The 22,991-nt window shown below is 43.1% G+C and overlaps 2 protein-coding genes across 9 annotated transcripts in view; both read left to right on the forward strand.

Annotated features, from left to right (window-relative positions):
* klc1b (kinesin light chain 1b) overlaps positions 1-16,510 on the forward strand; it is a 59,142-nt gene extending 42,632 nt beyond the window's left edge. For 3 of the 7 annotated variants that reach the window (XM_062058578.1, XM_062058581.1, XM_062058580.1), the window contains 3 exons: positions 12,214-12,338; positions 12,435-12,492; positions 15,231-16,509. In XM_062058578.1, coding sequence (XP_061914562.1) covers positions 12,214-12,338; positions 12,435-12,492; positions 15,231-15,305 — 258 coding nt within the window. In that variant the 3' untranslated portion in view covers positions 15,306-16,509. Of the gene's footprint in view, positions 1-12,213; positions 12,339-12,434; positions 12,493-15,230 lie in introns of all 7 variants that reach the window. The other 4 variants (XM_062058576.1, XM_062058579.1, XM_062058577.1 and 1 more) reach the window with 3 other exon arrangements.
* Positions 16,511-18,223: 1,713 nt separating this feature from the next.
* Positions 18,224-22,991, forward strand: part of ptk7b (protein tyrosine kinase 7b) — a 156,948-nt gene continuing 152,180 nt past the window's right edge. Inside the window, exons 1-2 of one of the 2 annotated variants that reach the window (XM_062058585.1) lie at positions 18,224-18,772; positions 22,066-22,131. In XM_062058585.1, coding sequence (XP_061914569.1) covers positions 18,676-18,772; positions 22,066-22,131 — 163 coding nt within the window. In that variant the 5' untranslated portion in view covers positions 18,224-18,675. The remainder of the gene's footprint in view (positions 18,773-22,065; positions 22,132-22,991) is intronic. The other variant, XM_062058586.1, reaches the window with a different exon arrangement.

Raw genomic sequence — 22,991 nt, forward strand, 5'->3', positions numbered from 1 at the left:
GTGGACCGACGTCATATTAACCCTATGGGTTGGGAATGGGTTGGCACTTCAAGTTCATATGTGAGTCAAGGCAGATGGCCAAATACTTTTGGCAATATAGTGTATGCTTTTTTTATAACCCATTTTTGAGTGTGTCTGCATGATGGATTTTTTGGAGGCGTTCCCAGATTGCAAATAAAACCACGCCCAGTTTCTCCAAAGGTAAAGGTCGTCACCGATATTTTCCAGACGCGGTCGAAAATAAACTTTATAAATATTCACCCGGTCACAATATAGGTACACCTGTACTTCACAGGTTGATCCATCCATTCATCCATTTTCTACCGCTTGTTCCTTTCGGGGTTGCGGGGGGTGCTGGAGCCTATCTCAGCTGCATTCGGGCAAGTCGCCACCTCATCGCAGGGCCAACACAGATAGACAACATTCACACTCACATTCACACACTAGGGCCAATTTAGTGTTGCCAATCAACCTATCCCCAGGTGCATGTCTTTGGAGGTGGGAGGAAGCCGGAGTACCCGGAGGGAACCCACGCAGTCACAGGGAGAACATGCAAACTCCCGATATTGAACTCAGGACCTTCGTATTGTGAGGCACATGCACTAACCCCTGTACCACCGTGTTGCCCAGATTGATTCAGATCTGCTTAAATAAGCTGCTTTAGCATCCGTTATTTCACTGCATTCCACATGTTAGTCTTTTGCACATGCCAAAATTAGATGAAAATAATACTTAATTAGTCCCTGTTCATCTTAGAATTGATTGTAAAACCTTGCTGTCTGTTTTTAAAGCTTTACATGGACTGGCACCTCAGTATAAATTATAAATTTACAATCCTGCGCGCACTCTGAGGTCCGAGAGCCAGCTCCAGCTCGTAGTGCCCAAGACCAGACTTAAAACCAGGGGAGACAGGGCCTTCTCTGTGGTCGGCCCTAAGCTCTGGAACACTCTGCCCCTCCATGTTCGAACTGCTTCCACAGTGGAGTGTTCTAAGTCTCGTCTTAAGACCCACTTTTATTCTCTGGTTTTTAACACTACGTGAGTTGTGTGGTCCTCTGTTGTCCTCTGTGTTTTTAAAATTTAGATTTCTATTTACTGTTTTATTTGGTTTTACCCTTTAAAATCGTTTTTAATCATATTTATTTTATATTGTTTTTTATATTGGTTTTATATGTATTTATTTTTTGTTTTTATTCAGGCATTGGTGGAGCTAAGGATAATATTTGAATATTGTTTTTAATATTGTTGTGCAGCACTTTGGAAACATTTTGTTGTTTAAATGTGCTATATAAATAAAGTGGATTGGATTGGATTAATCCTACCTTTTTTTGTTTGTCCTCAAAGCCTGAAACTGAAGGGGACAAGCTCCTCCCTCTTTGGCTAGGGTTTACCCTATTCAACGTGAATATGAATGTCAGGGTTATTTAACCAGACATAAACAGACGTTAATGCTGGTACGTTATTTTTGGCACAACCTGCAGGGAACAAGAACAAAGTTACACCAGCGTTGCACATGCTCATTCGCACTTAGAGACATGCTAGTAGTGCTACAATAGCTTAAACATGGCAGCAGGACAAAGCAGCCAGCTTTTTCCACCCAAAACAATTCTAAAGTCTGCAGTGTGGTAACATTTCTGCTACATAAAAATTGACCAAGAAGTCTTTTAGGCGATGGCATTTGCAAAACCTGCCATAAGAAAGTTGCGGTAATACATTAATATTGTGCAGCATTTGCGGGATCACCACAAAGCTTTACACGCCAATGTAAAACTAAGACATAATAACTTGGATAAATTATTTTGATGACAAATTACTTCATGAAGACTTGAGTTTAATATAAACATGTCACTTCCAATTAGTAATTTAGCATTGTGTGTGTTCAGTGTAAACAAACAGCAACAGGTACTCCTGTCAAGGGCTTCATTCAGTGACCATTCAAAGTTAGATATTACTTCTTCCTGCTTGTGTTGAATACACTTTAGGCATTGCGAGTTAACATAGCAAGTGTATAAGACCAATATAACATTGTAGAATACCATTACTATACCATGGGATCTAATTATGTGCATTCCAGTTATTAACAAAGCATAAACACTAAAAAATTGGCTCTCCTGTGTGAATGTGAGTTTGAATGTTGTGGCCCTGCGATGAGGTGGCGACTTGTCCAGGGTGTATCCCGCCTTCCGCCCGAATGCAACTGTGATAGGCTCCAGCACCACCGCGACCCCGAAAGGGACAAGCGGTAAAAAATGGATGGATGGATGGAATATACAAACCCCGTTTCCATATGAATTGGGAAATTGTGTTAGATGTAAATATAAACGGAATACAATGATTTGCAAATCATTTTCAACCCATATTCAGTTGAATATGCTACAAAGACAACATATTTGATGTTTAAACTGATAAACTTTTTTTTTTTACAAATAATCATTAACTTTAGAATTTGATGCCAGCAACACGTGACAAAGAAGTTGGGAAAGGTGGCAATACATACTGATAAAGTTGAGGAATGCTCATCAAACACTTATTTGGAACATCCCACAGGTGAACAGGTAAATTGGGAACAGGTGGGTGCCATGATTGGGTATAAAAGTAGATTCCATGAAATGCTCAGTCATTCACAAACAAGGATGGGGCGAGGGTCACCACTTTGTGAACAAATGTGTGAGCAAATTGTTGAAGAGTTTAAGAAAAACCTTTCTCAACCAGCTATTGCAAGGAATTTAGGGATTTCACCATCTACAGTCCGTAATATCATCAAAGGGTTCAGAGAATCTGGAGAAATCGCTGCACGTAAGCAGCTAAGCCCGTGACCTTCGATTCCTCAGGCTGTACTGCATCAACAAGCGACATCAGTGTGTAAAGGATATCACCACATGGGCTCAGGAACACTTCAGAAACCCACTGTCAGTAACTACAGTTGGTCGCTACATCTGTAAGTGCAAGTTAAAACTCTCCTATGCAAGGCGAAAACCGTTTATCAACAACACCCAGAAACGCCGTCGGCTTCGCTGGGCCTGAGCTCATCTAAGATGGACTGATACAAAGTGGAAAAGTGTTCTGTGGTCTGACGAGTCCACATTTCAAATTGTTTTTGGAAACTGTGGATGTCGTGTCCTCCTGACCAAAGAGGAAAAGAACCATCCAGATTGTTATAGGCGCAAAGTTGAAAAGCCAGCATCTGTGATGGTATGGGGGTGTATTAGTGCCCAAGACATGGGTAACTTACACATCTGTGAAGGCGCCATTAATGCTGAAAGGTACATACAGGTTTTGGAGCAACATATGTTGCCATCCAAGCAACGTTACCATGGACGCCCCTGCTTATTTCAGCAAGACAATGCCAAGCCACGTATTACATCAACGTGGCTTCATAGTAAAAGAGTGCGGGTACTAGACTGGCCTGCCTGTAGTCCAGACCTGTCTCCCATTGAAAATGTGTGGCGCATTATGAATCCTAAAATACCACAACGGAGACCCCCGGACTGTTGAACAACTTAAGCTGTACGTCAAGCAAGAATGGGAAAGAATTCCACCTGAGAAGCTTCAAAAATGTGTCTCCTCGGTTCCCAAACGTTTACTGAGTGTTGTTAAAAGGAAAAGCCATGTAACACAGTGGTGAACATGCCCTTTCCCAACTACTTTGGCACGTGTTGCAGCCATGAAATTCCAAGTTAATTATTATTTGCAAAAAAAGTTTATGAGTTTGAACATCAAATATGTTGTCTTTGTAGCATATTCAATTGAATATGGGTTGAAAAGTGTTTCCAAATCATTGTATTCCGTTTATATTTACATCTAACACAATTTCCCAACTCATATGGAAACGGGGTTTGTAGATGATTAAACATGAACATAAAGGCATGGATAAGTGATCACAGTTGTTCACAATAACACTTGAGTTTAAGTTAAAGTTAAAGTACCAATGATTGTCACACACACACTAGGTAGGTGAAATTTGTCCTCTGCATTTGACCCATCCCCGTGATCAACCCCTGGGAGGTGAGGGGAGCAGTGGGCAGCAGCGGTGCCGCGCCCGGGAATCATTTTTGGTGATTTAACCCCCAATTCCAACCCTTGATGCTGAGTGCCAAGCAGGGAGATAATGGGTCCCATTTTTATAGTCTTTGGTATGACTCGGCCGGTGTTTGAACTCACAACCTACCGATCTATTAGTAACATCTTCCCATGCGGGATCAATAAAGTAAATCTTACTCTTATATTGATAATACAAGTATTTATTTATTACTAATAATACTTTTTGTTTATATTTATTATTTTGTACTGTTATTCTAATGTTTTTTCATTACTGTTGTTTCGGACAGTATTAAAGGCCTACTGAAATGAATTTTTTTTAATTTAAATGGGGATAGCAGATCCATTCTATGTGTCGTACTTGATCATTTCGCGATATTGCCATATTTTTGCTGAAAGGATTTAGTAGAGAACATCGACGATAAAGTTCGCAATTTTTGGTCGCTGATAAAAAAAGCTTTGCCTGTACCGGAAGTAGCGTGACGTCACAGGTTGAAAGGCTCCTCACATTTCCCCATTGTTTACACCAGCAGCGAGAGCGATTCGGACCGAGAAAGCGACGATTACCCCATTAATTTGAGCGAGGATGAAAGATTTGTGGATGAGGAACGTGAGTGAAGGACTAGAGTGCAGTGCAGCACGTATCTTTTTTCGCTCTGACCGTAACTTAGGTAAAAGGGCTCATTGGATTCCACACTTTCTCCTTTTTCTATTGTGGATCACGGATTTGTATTTTAAACCACCTTGGATACTATATCCTCTTGAAAATGAGAGTCGAGAACACAAAATGGACATTCACATTGACTTTTATCTCCACGACAATACATCGGCGAAGCACTTTAGCTACGGAGCTAACGTGATAGCATCGGGCTTAACTGCAGATAGAAACAAAAGAAATAAACCCCTGACTGGAAGGATAGACAGAAAATCAACAACACTATTAAACCATGGACATGTACACTACCGTTCAAAAGTTTGGGGTCACATTAAAATGTCCTTATTTTTCAATGAAGATAACTTTAAACTAGTCTTAACTTTAAAGAAGTACACTCTATACATTGCTAATGTGGTAAATGACTATTCTAGCTGCAAATGTCTGGTTTTTGGTGCAATACCTACATAGGTGTATAGAGGCCCATTTCCAGCAACTATCACTCCAGTGTTCTAATGGTACAATGTGTTTGCTCATTGGATCAGAAGGCTAATTGATGATTAGAAAACCCTTGTGCAATCATGTTCACACATCTGAAAACAGTTTAGCTCGTTACAGAAGCTACAAAACTGACCGTCCTTTGAGCAGATTGAGTTTCTGGAGCATCACATTTGTGGGGTCAATTAAACGCTCAAAATGGCCAGAAAAAGAGAACTTTCATCTGAAACGTGACCGTCTATTCTTGTTCTTAGAAATGAAGGCTATTCCACAAAATTGTTTGGGTGACCCCAAACTTTTGAACGGTAGTGTAACTACACGGTTAATGCTTTCCAGCCTGGCGAAGCTTAACAATGCTGTTGCTAACGACGCCATTGAAGCTAACTTAGCTACGGGACTTCACAGAGGTATGCTAAAAACATTAGCTATCCACCTACACCAGCCAGCCCTCATCTGCTCATCAACACCCGTGCTCACCTGCGTTCCAGCGATCGATGGAGCGACGAAGGACTTCACCCGATCATCCGTGCGGTTGGCGGCTAGGGTCGGATAGCGCGTCTGCTATCCAAGTCAAAGTCCTCCTGGTTGTGTTGCTGCAGCCAGCCGCTAATACACCGATCCCACCTACAGCTTTCTTCTTTGCAGTCTTCATTGTTCATTAAACAAATTGCAAAAGATTCACCAACACAGATGTCCAGAATACTGTGGAATTTTGCGATGAAAACAGAGCTTTTTGTATTGGATACAATGGTGTCCGAATACTTCCGTTTCAACCATTGACGTCACGCGCCTACGTCATCATACAAAGACATTTTCAACCGGAATTTGCGCGGGAAATTTAAAATTGCACTTTATAAGTTAACCCGGCCGTATTGGCATGTGTTGCAATGTTAAGAATTCATCATTGATATATAAACTATCAGACTGCGTGGTCGGTAGTAGTGGGTTTCAGTAGGCCTTTAAATAACATCAAAATCTCTAAGGAATATGTGATTTTATAAATTTTTGGTTGTGAAGTTAATCAATGCATAATAATTGTGAAACCATGATTATAGCATAGAAATAATAGTAGCCAGACTGCAAAACCCTGCGAACAGAGGCATCCAAAACTGCATGCAAGTTCACGGCAAAATACATTAACCCTAAAATTTGATACTTTGACACGAGTATCCAAAATTGTAACAACATTTATAAGTCAGAAAAGACAAAATTCATCATAGATCCTGTAAGCTTTTGTACTCACAGTCCCACAGAATCACGCTGGAAACAGTTGCGCAGAGTTGACAGGGTTTAATAATGTTCTCTTTTTTTGGTTTTCAATATATATGAGGAATTGACTTTTCAGTCCCTTCGCTCCTTCCTCCTCTCCTGCACCCGGCCGCTCACTGTTAAAGACAACAGATGATCAGTCTAACACGTACCACCTGCGTAAACTAATCATCTGCCAGCCGTGTCTCTCAGTCAGCCCATGCCACGCCCCTGTCTGATGGACAGGGGGGCTGACCTTTACTCCAACAGTGCGCTGATCGCAACCCTCTCCCACATACCTCCACCGCCAGACTTAGGCCGGGACATCGTCCGGCCGCGCCTACTCCCCCCCGCATGAGAGCAGGAGAGGAAGTCCGCCACGGCCATCTGCACCCCCGGCCTATGGATCACTCTGAAATGGTAGGGTTGTAAAGCGAGATACCAACGGGTGATCCGCGCATTGGCATCTTTCATGCGGTGGAGCCACTGGAGAGGCCTGTGGTCCGAGCAGAGGCTGAACGGGCGTCCCAGCAGGTAGTACCGGAGGGCACCGACCGCCCACCGGATGGCGAGGCACTCCCTCTCCACCGTGCTGTACCGGCTTTCTCGTTCTGATAGTTTCCTGCTGATGTACAGCACGGGGCGGTCGTTGCCCTCCTTCTGCTGGGATAAAACAGCTCCCAGCCCTCTGCCCGACGCGTCCACCTGCAAAAAAAATTGGAGGGAAAAATCAGGCATGTGCAATACCGGCTCCTCGCAAAGTGCTTTCCTCACCTTCTCGAATGCCTGCTGGCACTGCTCCGTCCACTGGACCAGATCTGGAGCACCTTTTCGGGTGAGGTCAGTTAGTGGGCTGGTCAGGTCCGCAAACCGGGGAATGAACCTCCGGAAGTAGCCCACCAGCCCTAAAAACTGCCTCACCTCCTTTTTCGTCTTCGGCGTCGGGCAGGCCGCAACTGCTGCGGTTTTGTCTATCTGAGGCCGCACCTGACCTTCCCCCAAGTGGTACCCCAGATACTGTACCTCCCTCCGGCCAACCGCACACTTCGCCGGGTTGGCGGTGAGCCCCGCCCGCCTCAGGGACTCGAGTACCGCTCCCACCCTCTGCACATGCTCCGCCCAGTTGTTCCCCTAGATGATGACATCATCCAGATAGGCGGCAGCATATGCCGCGTGGGGACGCAGCACCCGGTCCATGAGTCTCTGAAATGTGGCAGGCGCACCGAAAAAGCCGAACGGAAGGGTCACAAATTGGTATAAACCTTCCGGAGTGGAGAATGCCGTTTTTTCCTTAGACTCTGGAGATAAGGGAATCTGCCAGTAGCCCTTAGTTAAATCCAGTGTCGTGAAAAAACGAGCAGTGCCTAACCGGTCCAGGAGCTCGTCGACCCGGGGCATCGGGTAGGCGTCAAAACGTGACACAGCATTTACCTTGCGGTAGTCCACACAGAACCGCACAGACCCATCTTTCTTCCCTACCAGAACTATGGGGCTGCACCATGCACTGTGTTACTCCTCTATTACCCCCAATTCCAGCATTGCTTTTAATTCCTCCCGAACTACTTGGCGCTTGTGTTCGGGAAGCCTATAGGGCCGAGACCTCACCGTCACGCCTGGGTTGGTCTCTATGTGATGCTGGGTGAGGTTCGTGCGGCCTGGCAGGGGGGAGAACACGTCAGCAAAATGTTGCTGCAAATTGGCCACATCTGCTTTCTGTGACGGCGTCAGATGATTATCACAGCGGAGAGGGAAGGGCCGGGGGGAGGGGGGAACCTCCGGCCCCAGCTCCTCGCTCTCCGCTATCGCCGTCACCATGGAGACAGGCTCCGCTTCCCTCCAACCTTTTAGTAGGTTGAGGTGGTATATTTGTGTCGCCCCGCCCCGGTCAGCCCGCCGAACCTCATAATCCACGTCACCTACTCGTCGTGTAACCACAAACGGTCCTTGCCACTTGGCGAGTAATTTGGAGCTGGATGTTGGGAGTAATACAAGTACTTTCTCTCCCGGTGAAAATTGTCTGAGTTGTGTCCCCCTGTTATACAGGCGCTGCTGACGTTCTTGGGCTTGGAGCAAATTCTCACGTGACAAGTGCCCCAATGTGTGGAGTTTTGCTCTCAGGTCCATGACGTACTGAATTTCGTTTTTACTGGGGCTTGGACCTTCCTCCCAGCTTTCTTTAACTAGGTCCAGTACCCCTCGCGGCTTCCTGCCGAACAACAGCTCAAATGGAGAAAATCCTGTTGAGGCCTGAGGAACCTCCCGCACTGCAAATAACAGGGGATCCAACCATTTATGCCAATTTGGTTTGTCCTCGTGTACGAACTTCCGGATCATGGGTTTCAAGGTTCTATTCAACCGCTCCATCAGTCTGTGGGTGGTAAACGCTGGTCCGAATGGATTTGATCCCCAATAATCCGTACAGCTCCTTTAATGTGCGTGACATAAAGGACGTGCCCTGGTCAGTCAAAATCTCTTTCGGGATTCCAACTCGGGAGATAACTTGAAACAGTGCCTGCGCTACACTCTTTGCAGAGATGGAGCGCAGCGGCACTGCTTCGGGATAGCGCGTTGCGTAATCCACCAGGACTAGCGCAAAGCGATATCCCTGGGTGCTCGGATGAAATGGTCCGACGAGGTCCATGCCAATTCGCTCAAATGGGACCTCTATGAGTGGTAATGGCCGCAAAGGGGCTCTAGGGGTGGCCGCTGGGTTGACTAGTTGACAGTCCGGGCAAGCCGCGCACCAGCGGCGCACATCTGCCCGAATGCCTAGCCAATAGAACCGGACCATTATCCGATTGAGTGTTTTATCATACCCCATGTGACCGGCCATCGGGTTAAAATGTGCCGCCTTGAAAATCATTTCCCGACGGCTTTTTGGCACCAACAATTGGGTGATTTCCACCCCTGTCTGAGTGTCACGACTCACTCTGTATAATCTGTCCCTAATCAATGCAAAGTGAGGGAAATCCCGCGCTATCCCCGGGCGAACCCGCTGCCCATCAATTGTTATCACTTGGTCCCAGGTCGCGCGCAGAGTTTCATCCCGAGACTGCTCGAGTGGAAAATCATCCATGGGGCGCCATTGGGGAACCGGGGAAACCTCCTGCGAAGCCCCCGCCGGCTCCCCTACCCCCTGCCCCCCGGCAGCGTCGGATAATCTCGCGTCGCCGATGAGAACAGCGCGGCTATCCCCTTTTCCTACCGGTCGTGAACGCACCCCTGCGCACTGCTTTATTAACCCGTTAAATCCCACCCAATTGGTTCCCAAGATTAAGGGGTGCGCCAGGCGCGAACTTACAGCCACCTTAACACTATGTTTTTCCTCCTTGAAAAAAATTTCCACCGGCACGATAGGGTACTCGTGAATATCCCCATGCACACATTTAACCCGCACCCGTGTAACCTTTCTCAACGCCCCGGGTCGAACCAGATTCTGGTGGATCATGGACTGCTCGCAGCCCGAATCCACCATCGCCCGGTGTGTACTCCCTTGTATCCTTACCGGTACATAGTAAGTCTCTCCTGTTCCGGGGGAGGGCGCCGCAGGGTCGACGACCCGGATCACCTGTCCCACCTCCATGCTCGGACATTCCCGCTGCAGGTGTCCGATCCGCCCACACCTCCAGCACGCCTGCCCAGGCACTCAAGGAGCCATTTGCGGGGGAAACGCAGCGTCAGTAGCGGCCGGGGTCTGAGGAGGAGAAAAAACAGTCTGATTATTCCGTAGCCTAGGCCACTGCTGGGTTTCCTCGGCCGGCGGCGCGCGCATCCTACGCGGCGCTGGAACTGGACGCTCCACCGCCTCCGCGGACTTCTCCTTTTTTTTTTCGCGGTGCACCGCCAGATGGTCCTCCGCTAACGCCACCGCTGCTGCCAAGTCCTGAGGACGGTGATAACGGACCCACGCCGAGGTCCGTGCCGGGATCGCCTCCATAAATTGCTCCAAAATGATTTGTTCCAGTACTTCCTGGATTTTCCCGGGTTGCAGCCATCTCGTCGCCGCATCTCTTAGTTGCTGGCCCAGGGCGAAAGGCCGCTCCTCCGGGCCGAGCCGCATTGCCCGGAACTGGCGCCTGTGATCCTCTTTGGAACCTCCCGTCCGGTCCAGTACCGCACGTCTCACGTCCCGGTACCTCACCCGGGAATCTGGTGGTAGGCTGAGTGCCGCCCGCTGAGCTTTTCCCGCCAGCAGCGGTAGCAGCCGTACTGCCCATTCTTCCTCGGGCCACGCGCATGCTCCCGCCGTGGCCTCGAACATGTCCAAAAAAGTCTGCGGGTCCTCTGTCTCCGCCATCCTGTGCATCCCTACGGCCGCCAATGATGGTTTTGCTGCCGCGGGTGCCCCTGCTCCGGTCCTCTCTGTTAAGGCTCGCAGGATTTGGTTCTGCTGGGCGATTTGTCCCTGCATGGCTTCCATCTGCCGGTGATTGGCCGTGGACACTTCCGCCAACAGCTGTCCTAATGCCTCTATCGGGCTAGGTGTCGACATTGTTCCCCTTTTTTTTTTTTTTTTTTTTTTGATTGGGCGCCAAATGTAAGCTTTTATACTCACAGTCCCACAGAATCACGCTGGAAACAGTTGCGCAGAGTTGACAGGGTTTAATAATGTTCTCTTTTTTTGGTTTTCAATATATATACAGAATTGACTTTTCAGTCCCTTCGCTCCTTCCTCCTCTCCTGCACCCGGCCGCTCACTGTTAAAGACAACAGATGATCAGTCTAACACGTACCACCTGCGTAAACTAATCATCTGCCAGCCGTGTCTCTCAGTCAGCCCATGCCACGCCCCTGTCTGATGGACAGGGGCGCTGACCTTTACTCCAACAGTGCGCTGATCACAACCCTCTCCCACAGATCCCCTTTAGGAATCTGCTGCACAAATGTTAGTCTCTTCCACGTTCTTTTGAACTGAACTTCTGGGCTGGTCTACTGTCATTCCGGGGCCGGATTTGGACCGCAGGCCACAAGTGGTATACCAGTAGATAGCACTGCACTAGGCTGTTTAAATGACAAAGTAGCTGCGGGCATCATCTTGACCTTTGACAGAGAGCTGAAAGAGAATTTATTGCATTTCATAATAAAATATTACTCTTTATTGTGTATATAAAATGCTAATGAGACAATGGGATTGTTGTGTTGAGCCGCCACTGCTATAAATGCTGCATTAACTTGAGTTATTTTTAACGTGGTTCCAAAAGAAGGAACTTTGGTGTGTCACCTAACCTTTATGTTTGCAATGCACTCACAGCACCCCCTCTTGGTGATGCGGTTATGGTACAATTATCAGTAACTAGTCCATGTATAAACAGCAGTAAAACATACACTTGGTTGAAAAAAATGATTTAAAATAAATTATTTGAATATTTTGAGTAAAGACCATGTCAGTCTGAAACAACTGCTAAAGACAGCTGATGCATATCAACTTGTTAAGTGAGTGTGTCCAAAGTTTTGTATCTGAAATTAAATTAATTCATTTTTAAGATATAATGTGAGATGTTACATTCATTTGTTTGGCCACCTACAACACAAAGCTAGAATGTTGACGTTTTTCTTTATATACCTAACATTATTCTATATTAGTTTGAGTTGGCTTCCTGAATGTACTAAAGTATCAACACTTTAATGTTTCTGCATACGTCCTTCGGTAGAAACATTTTGGACTGTCATGTGCCAAAGTGATTTTCTTGTGTCACGTAATACGTGTCCTGTGTGTGAATCACTTAGTTTGTTGCCAGGTGTGCTGAGCAGGTGTCTTGATGAGTGTGTTTCTGCAGGACGGCAGCGGAGCCCTCCAGCGTAGCGGCTCTCTGGGCAAGCTCAGAGATGTCCTGCGTCGTAGCAGCGAGCTGCTGGTCAAGAAACTGCAGGGCAACGGACCTCCTGAACCTCGTAGCACCAAGTAAGAGCTGCACACAGAAAGTCAGTTTTGAACACTCTCCCAGTGGAATTCTTTGAGCAAATGTCATCTTGAATGTGAACATTGTTTGTCCACCAGCATGAAGCGAGCTGCGTCTTTGAACTATCTGAACAAGACAGGTGAAGAGGCTTTCCAGGTGAGTGGCCATGTTTACTACAGTATGTTGCATTGTGTTTCAACTAGGTCTGTCAAAGTTTTAACGCAATAATAACGCGTTAACTATAAGTTATTTTAACGGCGCATGCGTCCTGACTCCTTTTTGACCCTTGGTGCATTCCGTAGCGTGGCAAATGTAATGGCTTTCTGTTACTGTTGAGCCACAAGGGGGAAAATAGTAAGCAGAAATGCACAAAGAAAACGGTACATTATGGAATCCCAGATCTAAAACCATGGTAAGGTGTTCTCCCGACAAGACTATTTTATTTTCGATTGACTTCGAAGACGACTTCATTGGAGCAAAAGCGTACTGGCGCACTTTGCCACTTGCAGAGAAGTGGCGCTTTACTTCCATGATTGGACTACCATTCAGTGCATTGAGAGCATAACATGGAGATTGTTACCCTGACTGCTTTAGTAAGATGGAATAAAAGCTCAGGATAAAAGAAACCCCATAGGCAGGAAGTCTAGAGTCATTTTTTTCTCAGAAACTTTTACGCCGTCAAAACACCTCTTCTTATACCAATCGCACAATTCTGGCTTCAAAAATAATAGCGCTATGTGTCACGTCTGGTTTTAACTACATAACAAAATTTAAACTCGTCTTACATTACGAGCATGCTTTGTCAAAGATGTTTTGTTATGTAGTCTGCGATATTTCTACCAAGATAAATATTTTCTGGCAGATAGAAATTAAATGTATATTTTTTTATAACCTGTTCTGATTGATAGTCCACAATTACAGATTGTTTAGCAGGCTGAATATTACATTTTGATAATAAATAGAGAAAGTTAAAACATTGTCATGCAGCGACATTAGGACCATTAACTTGTACATGAATTGATTTATGTGGACCCCGACTTAAACAAGTTGAAAAACTTATTCGGGTGTTACCATTTAGTGGTCAATTGTACGGAATATGTACCGAACTGTGCAATCTACTAATAAAAGTTTCAATCAATTCAATTCTCCAGATTCTCTGAACCCTTTGATGATATTACGGACTAGGGATGTCCGATAATGGCTTTTTGCCGATATCCGATATTCCGATATTGTCCAACTTTTTAATTACCGATACCGATATCAACCGATATATGCAGTCGTGGAATTAACACATTATTATGCCTAATTTGGACAACCATGTATGGTGAAGATAAGGTACTTTAAAAAAAAAATAAAATAAATAAGATAACTAAATTAAAAACATTTTCTTGAATAAAAAAGAAAGTAAAACAATATAAAAACAGTTACATAGAAACTAGTAATTAATGAAAATGAATAAAATTAACTGTTAAAGGTTAGTACTATTAGTGGACCAGCAGCACGCACAATCATGTGTGCTTACAGACTGTATTCCTTGCAGACTGTATTGATATATATTGATATATAATGTAGGAACCAGAATATTGATAACAGAAAGAAATGGGGGGAGGGAGGTTTTTTGGGTTGGTGCACTAATTGTAAGTGTATCTTGTGTTTTTTATGTTGATTTAATAAAAAATAAACCCCCCAAAAAACCCGATACAGATAATAAAAAAACCGATACCGATAATTTCCGATATTACATTTTAACGCATTTATCGACATCCCTATTACGGACCGTAGATGGTGAAATCCCTGAATTCTTTGCAATAGCTGGTTGAGAAAGGTTTTTCTTAAACTGTTCAACAATTTGCTCACGCATTTGTTGACAAAGTGGTGACCCTCGCCCCATCCTTGTTTGTGAATGACTGAGCATTTCATGGAATCTACTTTTATACCCAATCATGGCACCCACCTGTTCCCAATTTGCCTGTTCACCTGTGGGATGTTCCAAATAAGTGTTTGATGAGCATTCCTCAACTTTATCAGTATTTATTGCCACCTTTCCCAACTTCTTTGTCACCTGTTGCAGCCATGAAATTCTAAAGTTAATGATTATTTGCAAAAAAAAAAAGTTTATCAGTTTGAACATCAAATATGTTGTCTTTGTAGCATATTCAATTGAATATGGGTTGAAAATGATTTGCAAATCATTGTATTCCGTTTATATTTACATCTAACACAATTTCCCAACTCATATGGAAACGGGGTTTGTAATATGCAACTATAATTATTTTATACTTATATTGAAAAGATCATATTATTGCAATATTGTTCAATTAAGGACATGTATTTCTAACTTGTGTGCTATTGTGTGCTTAGCTGATGGTTAGCTCCTAGTAGCCTAACATGTTTTTCTTTTGTAAATGACTTCACTAAAATACAAGAAAAGACCAACAGGAGGACATTAGATGTTGACTGGCTGCCCAACTTTGCACAAGTAAAAACGCTGCAAGACTGCTCGCATCAGAGCTTATATTGGAGATTTTTGGTGATAGTCGATATCATTCAATACATGTCTTTTGCTGATACTGGACTAATATCAATATCAGATAGGAACACCCCTACTTATTTGTGAACCATTTACCAATATAAAAATATAACGGTATAGGAAAATATAATGATATCAACAAAATGACAAGTATTCCCCAAAACCCTCCTATCTCTGTGAACAATATATAAATGTGTACAACATATTTCAACCACACAACAAAAAACACCTCTGGAAAATGAACGTAGTAGAGAACTGAAAAGTATCGATCTTGTCACGCTAGCATTGACCCGATACTAGCCAGGTATCGATATTTAGATTGATCCGCCAACCTCTAATAACAAAATTCCTATTTGTGTGGCAGACACGGGGAAGCAATAATTTGAGGGTACACCGAGGCCTCAGCTCCAGCACCACCAACCTGTACTCGGGAAACTGAGATGGACTTCCAAGTGGACCTCATCAGCGACACTCCTAAGTGGAACCTTCTGGGCCTGCCAACGTTGGGGACCCAAAGATGTTTCCTTTTGAAACTCCAAAGACCTTTTTGAAGTTGTTATACTGTGTTCATACATGGGGGATGATTGTCTTGTAACAGTGCCTGTCATCCCTTGTTTTATTCCATGCTTGATCACTGTGCACTTTGATTAAGTGAAGAGGCCATGACATTACTTGATGAACTAGTGCATTTCTCCTTGTCTCTTTTCCCTCTAGTGTCTCGTGCCATTTTTAACAGTGCTGATTTTTATTTCTATGTGAAAAATAATTGTAGATTTTACTTCTCTCAGTAGAAACGAGCTTCGTAGAATTGTTGCTATGATTGTTAATATGTGGCATTTTAACAGTTGCCTGTTGAGATACTGTACATATTTGGGGGATGGGGTTAAAGCTTTGGGATACAGGGTGAATGATATCCGACTGTCATCATGTGACTCACGGCTAGAAAAAATAATGATGTATCCTAGAAGAATCGGCTGCTATTTTAGCATCTTGTAGCTTAGAGTTTGTGTCCTGCTGCGACAACACACACAACTCATTTAGTTTAACTTGATAGAGCAATGTACATAAAAGATGTACAGTATATGGTTATTCAGCATGTGCTTCCCTGAATGATCTCCGGTGCCATGTATGTATGTAGGCTTAGTATAGTGATTCATTATTTTAATGTTTACACTAATGAGAATGTGATGCATGTTTATTTAGGTCTCCACAATGTGAGTGTCATCAATTTGCACATCTCAAAGACATTTTGTTTGGGTTTTATTTTTAGCAAAGCTCCCAAAAGAACTACAAAGCCAGGTAATTGTTTTGATGTGTTTTTCCCTTTTGATTTACTTTTTCTTAACTCTTAAGAAAAAAAATTGGAATATGTCTACAAACCGTACTATTAATTAATCAGGGGCTACACAGTAATGGGACATTCTCTTTCAGTTGATTGCTTCTAATTAAATGTAAGAATGTTGACAGAATAAAATACTCAACATTATTAGACATTTTGTGTTTTGTCGTGACTCACGACTCCTTACACAGCATTATGCACTGGATATGAATTTTCTTCACAATATAAATAGCAAAAGCAAAATAACGTCCTACCGAGTTGATAGAAAATACCAATGTAATCAGTCATATAGAGCGCAGTTTACATCACGTTGCTATTTGTTGTAACATTGCAATACTTTTACCATACGATATAATTGCATCTGACAATTTTTTTATTAAGTTCACAATATTTTGAAGTTGGTGCTTGAGCGTGTTAATTAAACTTGTGTGCAGCGTGAACGTAATCACGTTGTACCAGCAGGTGGCAGTGTTGTCTCTTTAATGACGCTCACCACTAGCCATGTGGCCTAAATGAAATCTATCGGCAAGTAAGCACATGAAAACGAACGATTGATGTTATAATACTTAAAAAAATATATAACAGACAATTTGTATTAGTTTTATTCCTGACTGAAAGCTTATCATGTGAACTAAAACCGCAAAGAACTATACTAAAATTAAAGTAAGGGAATGTGCTGAAACAGTAATTTAAAACATTTCTAGCTTGTATTTATGTAATATAGTAAGTCAGATATGATGTATATAAATGCTATCTTTTATGCTTTAATATTCGATGAAAACTGACGTGCTGTCAGGGGAGGCAAGTGAGGCAGTGCCTCGCCTTGCCACCAGGCGGGTGTAAAAGCTTAACCATGAGATGTTCAAAAAACAAAATAACAAAATAAATAAGTTTGAATATTTCTCTGTTGGTCTAGGCTTTCTATCTGGTTTTGGTGTGGTTCCTGTATATTTTGATCATTTTCATGGTCAAAATCGCGGAAATTCCGTGTTTCCTGATGAAAATACGCAGCAGACGAAAAGTGAGGCAGACACAGGTGGTGCTTCCACGGCTACACACTTGATTGATTGATTGAGACTTTTATTAGTAGATTGCACAGTACAGTACATATTCCGTACAACTAACCACTAAATGGTAACACCCGAATAAGTTTTTCAACTTGTTGAAGTCGGGGTCCACGTTAATCAATTCATGGTATAAGTTGAGCGTGTGCGTGCGAGGGGGCGTGTGCTTGTTGCCTCATGGCCTGCCTCAAGGCAGGCCATGAGGCAGCAAGTACCTCTGCCTCACAGTAGGGGGCGATATATTGTGGACTTGGCAGTTCAATGCCTCAGCAGTACTCTGACTCGCCAAGTGGGGGCGCTCAAGCTAGCAGACACATGTCTCTCCAGCGGAAGCCAGCCTTTTTTCTTTCTTTTTTTAACTGTATAACAAACATGTCATTTTTATTACAGCAAGCCAGCGTTTGTGGGTGTTTTTGTCATATACAAAAATGTTGTTTTATTGCTTGGAATGAAATTGAATTAAATGAACGGGTCTGCCAGAATGGAGGATTTTATACTGTATTCAAGATTAAATACTTCTCTAAACTGGACTTTAAGACAAAATAAATATGATCATACAAAGTACGTTTTCATGGAGGATGGCTATTGCTGCTTCAGATACAAATACAGAAAGGTACGATGCACTCACAATACTTGATTTATTTTTATTAAGAGCAAATGGGACCAAAAAGTATTTAATAACTTTATCAAATACTTTTTGGACCCATTCACGTTTTATGAAAGCGAATTACTCCCTTCTTTTTCCTGTTATTCTAAAGTGCAACCTAAATCAATAATGATTAGAGCTGCACATATGAATTTAAGTTTTAAAAAAAAAGAAGAAGAAAAAACTCCAAAATTATCTATGCCTCACCTGATTTAGTTTAGTTCACCGCACGTTGGATGAAACCCTAGTAAAGTACTGTTGTGAATTGTGTGCGACTATTATTTTGAAACTCCAAACAGGAAAAGGAATTGTCTTACTAGTGATGGGTTGTCGTGTAGTAGAAACACTGTGAGTGGGTGGAAGCCAACTTGGAAACAACACGGAGTGAAAGTCCCTCTCGCTCCGTGCTCAAGTGACTCGGTGGTCAGCCCCCCTTGACCAGACAGGAGGTAACTGCTGTTAATGAACCACGGCGGCCTGAGTTCACTACTACTCTTTTTTGGGGGGGGTCGATTCAAACTTTCGGCGCGTCTTCGTGTGTCGTACTCCAAATAGTGTGCCCTAGCCGGCCTGAGTGTGCTCTGACCCACCTGAGGACCAAGCGACCGGACCGCATGTGTCCGTCTTCTTCCCGCTTGTCGTTCTTCTTGAAGACCAGGTGAGATCCACGCCTGGAACCTGCCGGTTTCGTTCTCTTCGACGCTCCCTCCCCGCGTAAGACTCTCCTGTAGCCGAAGAGCTGCCGACCTCCAGGACCGCCATGGATCTAACGAGAGTGGCCGAGGATCGACGGGGAGAAAGCGGGAGAAAACTACGACTGGGTCCGCTGTGCGCCGTCGCTATCATCAGCCTCCAAGGTTGGTACTTTAAATACTACAGTACCGATTCATTGTGAACTAAAATACTGGACAATAATGCACTAGCATCACGTAAAGTTTAGTTTAGGTAATTAATATAATCCTTTACAGTTAACACCTCTGAGAAGCTTATACTGTATTTTCAACAATGGGAACACTTTTAGAAATCAGTGCTTGCAATAATCACCATGTGCCAAACTCTAATTTAAAGTTATTTTCAATGCAGTATGTTTGGGGGAGGGGTGTTTGCTCCATCTTTCTGAAAGTGAATCCTCTGGTTGTGCCATTAAAATGGAAGATACTTTTGTTTAGACCAGGGATGCCCAAAGTACAGCCAGTGGGCCAAATTTGGCCCATTTTGTAATTTTGTTTGGCCTGCCAAAGGGTCCATCCATCCATTTTCTACCACTTGTCCCTTACGGGGTTGCGGGGGGTGCTGGAGCCTATCTCAGCTGCACGGGGGGTAGGCAGGGGTACACCCTGGACAAGTCGCCACCTCATCGCAGGGCCAACCAACACAGATAGACAGACAACATTCACACTCACATTCAAACACTAGGGCCAATTTAGTGTTGCCAATCAACCTATCCCCAGGTGCATGTCTTTAGAGGTGGGAGGAAGCCGGAGTACCCGGAGGGAACCCATGCAGTCACGTGGAGAACATGCAAACTCCACACAGAAAGATCCCGAGCCCGGAATTGAACTCAGGACCTTCGTATTGTGAGGCACATGCACTAACCCCTGTGTGAATTTATTACATATTCATACTGACCTCTACACAATCGTTGATGGCATGTCCGCAAGGCTACACTGCAAAAAAGTTAGTAGATTTTAGGGTAAATGTTGTTCAGTCGCCGAATTGTGCAATAAAATTGTCACTGGTACCAACTTTCCATTTATAGTAATGTATTGTTAAAGCAACAGACATAGATTTTACGGCAAAAAAGAAGCAGCTCAGTCACCAGAATTTTGCGATAACAAAAACAGTGGTACTGATTTTCAATTTACTATAAGGCACCGTCAAAAAAATGACAAAAAACTGGCAGCTCAGCCGCCAAAATTTTACAATAAAAATAACAATATTATCATTTATCAATTTACACTAATGCACTAAATTGGCCCTAGAGTGTGAATGTTGTCTGTCTATCTGTGTTGGCCCTGCGATGAGGTGGCGACTTGTCCAGGGTGTACCCCGCCTTCCGCCCGAATGCAGCTGAGATAGGCTCCGCCCCGCGACCCCGAAAGGGACAAGCAGTAGAAAATGGATGGATGGGCACTGTAAAATGCCATACATTTTACAGTAAAACTGTCCATTCAGTCACTAGAATTTTAACACAAAAACACTAGTGGTACAGTTTTTCAATTTACAGTAATTTGTTGTAAAAAAAACCCCCTAAGTGTCACGGTAAAATTCTGGTGACTGAGCTATCAGTTTTTTGTTTGTTTTTTTACCATAAAATCTTTTTATTTTTTTTACAGGCTAACTAGTTGCTATCTATTGATAGAACTCTTCTGTCTTATATTTATATATGGCGGTATAAAGCTAAATTCCTCACTCGCGGTGCTGTTGCATCGTAAAAGTCGCTGTTTGGCCCGTGGGCCACTGGCACATTTTCACTTTGGCCCTTGGAGGCAAAACGTTTGGGCACTCCTAATTTACACACTAATAGAATTTTAAAGATACCTTTACGCTTGCTGAGTTCAGTTCGGTTAAACATAAATCTGGTGCTTAGGTACTACTATCGCTGTTCAATAGCGCAATCAACCGAACCATAATGTAGGCCTGGGCCGATGATCCATTTTACTTGACAATATTTTGTCCCAAAAACTATTGCTGATAAACTATATTATTGTCAGCATTATTTGAGATCAAATTAAGCACTAATGTAATCATAATATGTATTAATGTTTAAAATAAAAAATCCTGTCAAATGCAATAAACTGTGATTTCTCATTTGTGTTTTTACCATCGTAAATAATAAGGTCAATAACTTTTAATTATTCTCAAAAGGTAGACAATAAAAATAGAATTAACTCTCAATCTCTGTTAGGGAAAAATGTACTTCAATAAATATTTAACATTTTAAAGTGCAGTCTTTTATCTAGTTGGAAAAACTAGGTTGAGTGTTTTTTTTTTTCACTTTCTATCACTTTCCAACAAATTAGGCAAACTGACTAGTTTGTCCATGTTTATGGGCTCATTTTGAAGCCGAAATACTCCCACACTGGTCATCTGGCTTTGTATTATTATTATTTGTTTCTCCTAGTTTTTGTTACCTCGCAGGGCTTTTCACTACCAAGTAAAAACGAGGCTCCGTGCATCCGTGTGTGCATGAATCTAGTGATCCTTCCTCAGCCCACCGAGACAAATATGTGGCCATATTTAAAGTTTCGGGCACTACATGCTGTCTGGATTTTTTAATTTTTTAATTAGTTACATTCATTAGTTAATAGAAGCAACAGAACATAAATCGTTTGTTTCTGATCGATTTATTCAATCTAGCCAATTAATCATTGCAGCCCTATTTTCAAATGTAATCACGTAATAAGTCACAAAAGCTGCCCAATCATGTCCATACTCAATGCATTTTACATTTTACTTTTTGGTCGATGACAAAAATACCAGTGTGAACACCACACAAACACTATGAAAATACTCATTAGCCAAATAGACAGACAGATATGGTGTGGAATATGGATGGATAGTTGTCATGGTAAGCAAAGTAATGCAGGATGGGAGCACACTTTCCCATGCATCGCAGAACTCAGCCTCACTGGGACTTTAATGTATTCTCAATGCTACTCTTCCATTCTCTCATGACACACGAGAGACGCCATTTCTCATGATCGTATTCATAATGCCGTTTGCATGACAGTCTCCCAGCCAACTCATATGCCGAATGGCATTCGAGTGACTCGTCCTTGGTTATGAAAAGATAACACAAACCACAGCTATAATTTTATGGAAGCAATGGTGCTATTTGTTTTCAACATGCTTCACAAGTTTCATGACTGAACATCACAGTCACACTCGATATGTCCGAAAAGGAGAAGGAAGAAGCAGAGCTTATTTAAGAAAAAACGATAAATCCGCTTTGTATTAAAATGGTCGATTTGATCAGATCCTCGCGTGAGCGTTAAACACCAGGCCTCGTGTTTGCATTAGGCGGCGACGCACAGCCGCGGTCGTCAGAATGACTGAAAGTGTCCTCTGAATTGAAGTATGCCTGCATGCTGCCCCAGCAGCCTCCTCATGGTGCCCACTTTGGGATGAATGTGTGCTCTGTGTGCAGGCAGCAGGGGAGTCGGCGGCTGCTCCGGGTTTGTGTTTATAGGATGCATGAATAGAGCCAAGCCAGGTACCGCCATGACAGCCAGGGTTTTTATTTTTTTGCTCACTTCAGGAATGTACTTTTTTTTTTCTTTTTAAGGGCTCCTTTAATGTGTAAAAGCTAAAAGAGCAGACATGGCATTTAAACCGAGCGTCCTCATCGGCAACACTATGTACCGGTCTACTGACCTTCTAAAGGGAGTTAATACTTACTTCTCATATTTGTACTTTTAGAAGATATACTTGCCTTTTTTTCTAGGTCGACCTGGTTTGGTGTTGACCACCAGAGTATTTTTTAATTTGTTTACTGTATTAGCTTAGAAACATATGTGCATTTTATTAGATACTCTGCATAATATTTGTGTACAGATTTTCAAGAAATACTTTCGTCCTTGCTGGTTTTATGTTGGGTTATGAGCAGTGTAACATGTGTCAGACACAATTTATACAACAAATGTTTTGTGGCAAGGTAGGATATGTAGTAAGGGTAGCACACATAATATTTGGTGCTAATATGGATTAGTTGATTGGCAACACTAAATTGGCCCTAGTGTGTGAATGTGAGTGTGAATGTTGTCTGTCTATCTGTGTTGGCCCTTCGATGAGGTGGCGACTTGTCCAGGGTGTACCCCGCCTTCTGCCCGAATGCAGCTGAGATAGGCTCCAGCACCCCCCGTGACCCCGAAAAGGACAAGCGGTAGAAAATAGATGGATGGATGGATGGATAAATAAAAGTACATATATGCTTTTTGTAGTTTTATTGTAAGATTAAATACTTTATTTATACCACATTGGGAAGATTCCACAGTTGCCGCACAACATGTAAATATTATATGAACAGGGCACACTGAATAAAAAATGAAATGAAAGCGTAAAGGGGTAGTAATG

Source organism: Entelurus aequoreus, linkage group LG09 (genome assembly GCF_033978785.1).
Source record: "Entelurus aequoreus isolate RoL-2023_Sb linkage group LG09, RoL_Eaeq_v1.1, whole genome shotgun sequence".
Classification (NCBI taxonomy): Eukaryota; Metazoa; Chordata; class Actinopteri; order Syngnathiformes; family Syngnathidae; genus Entelurus; species Entelurus aequoreus.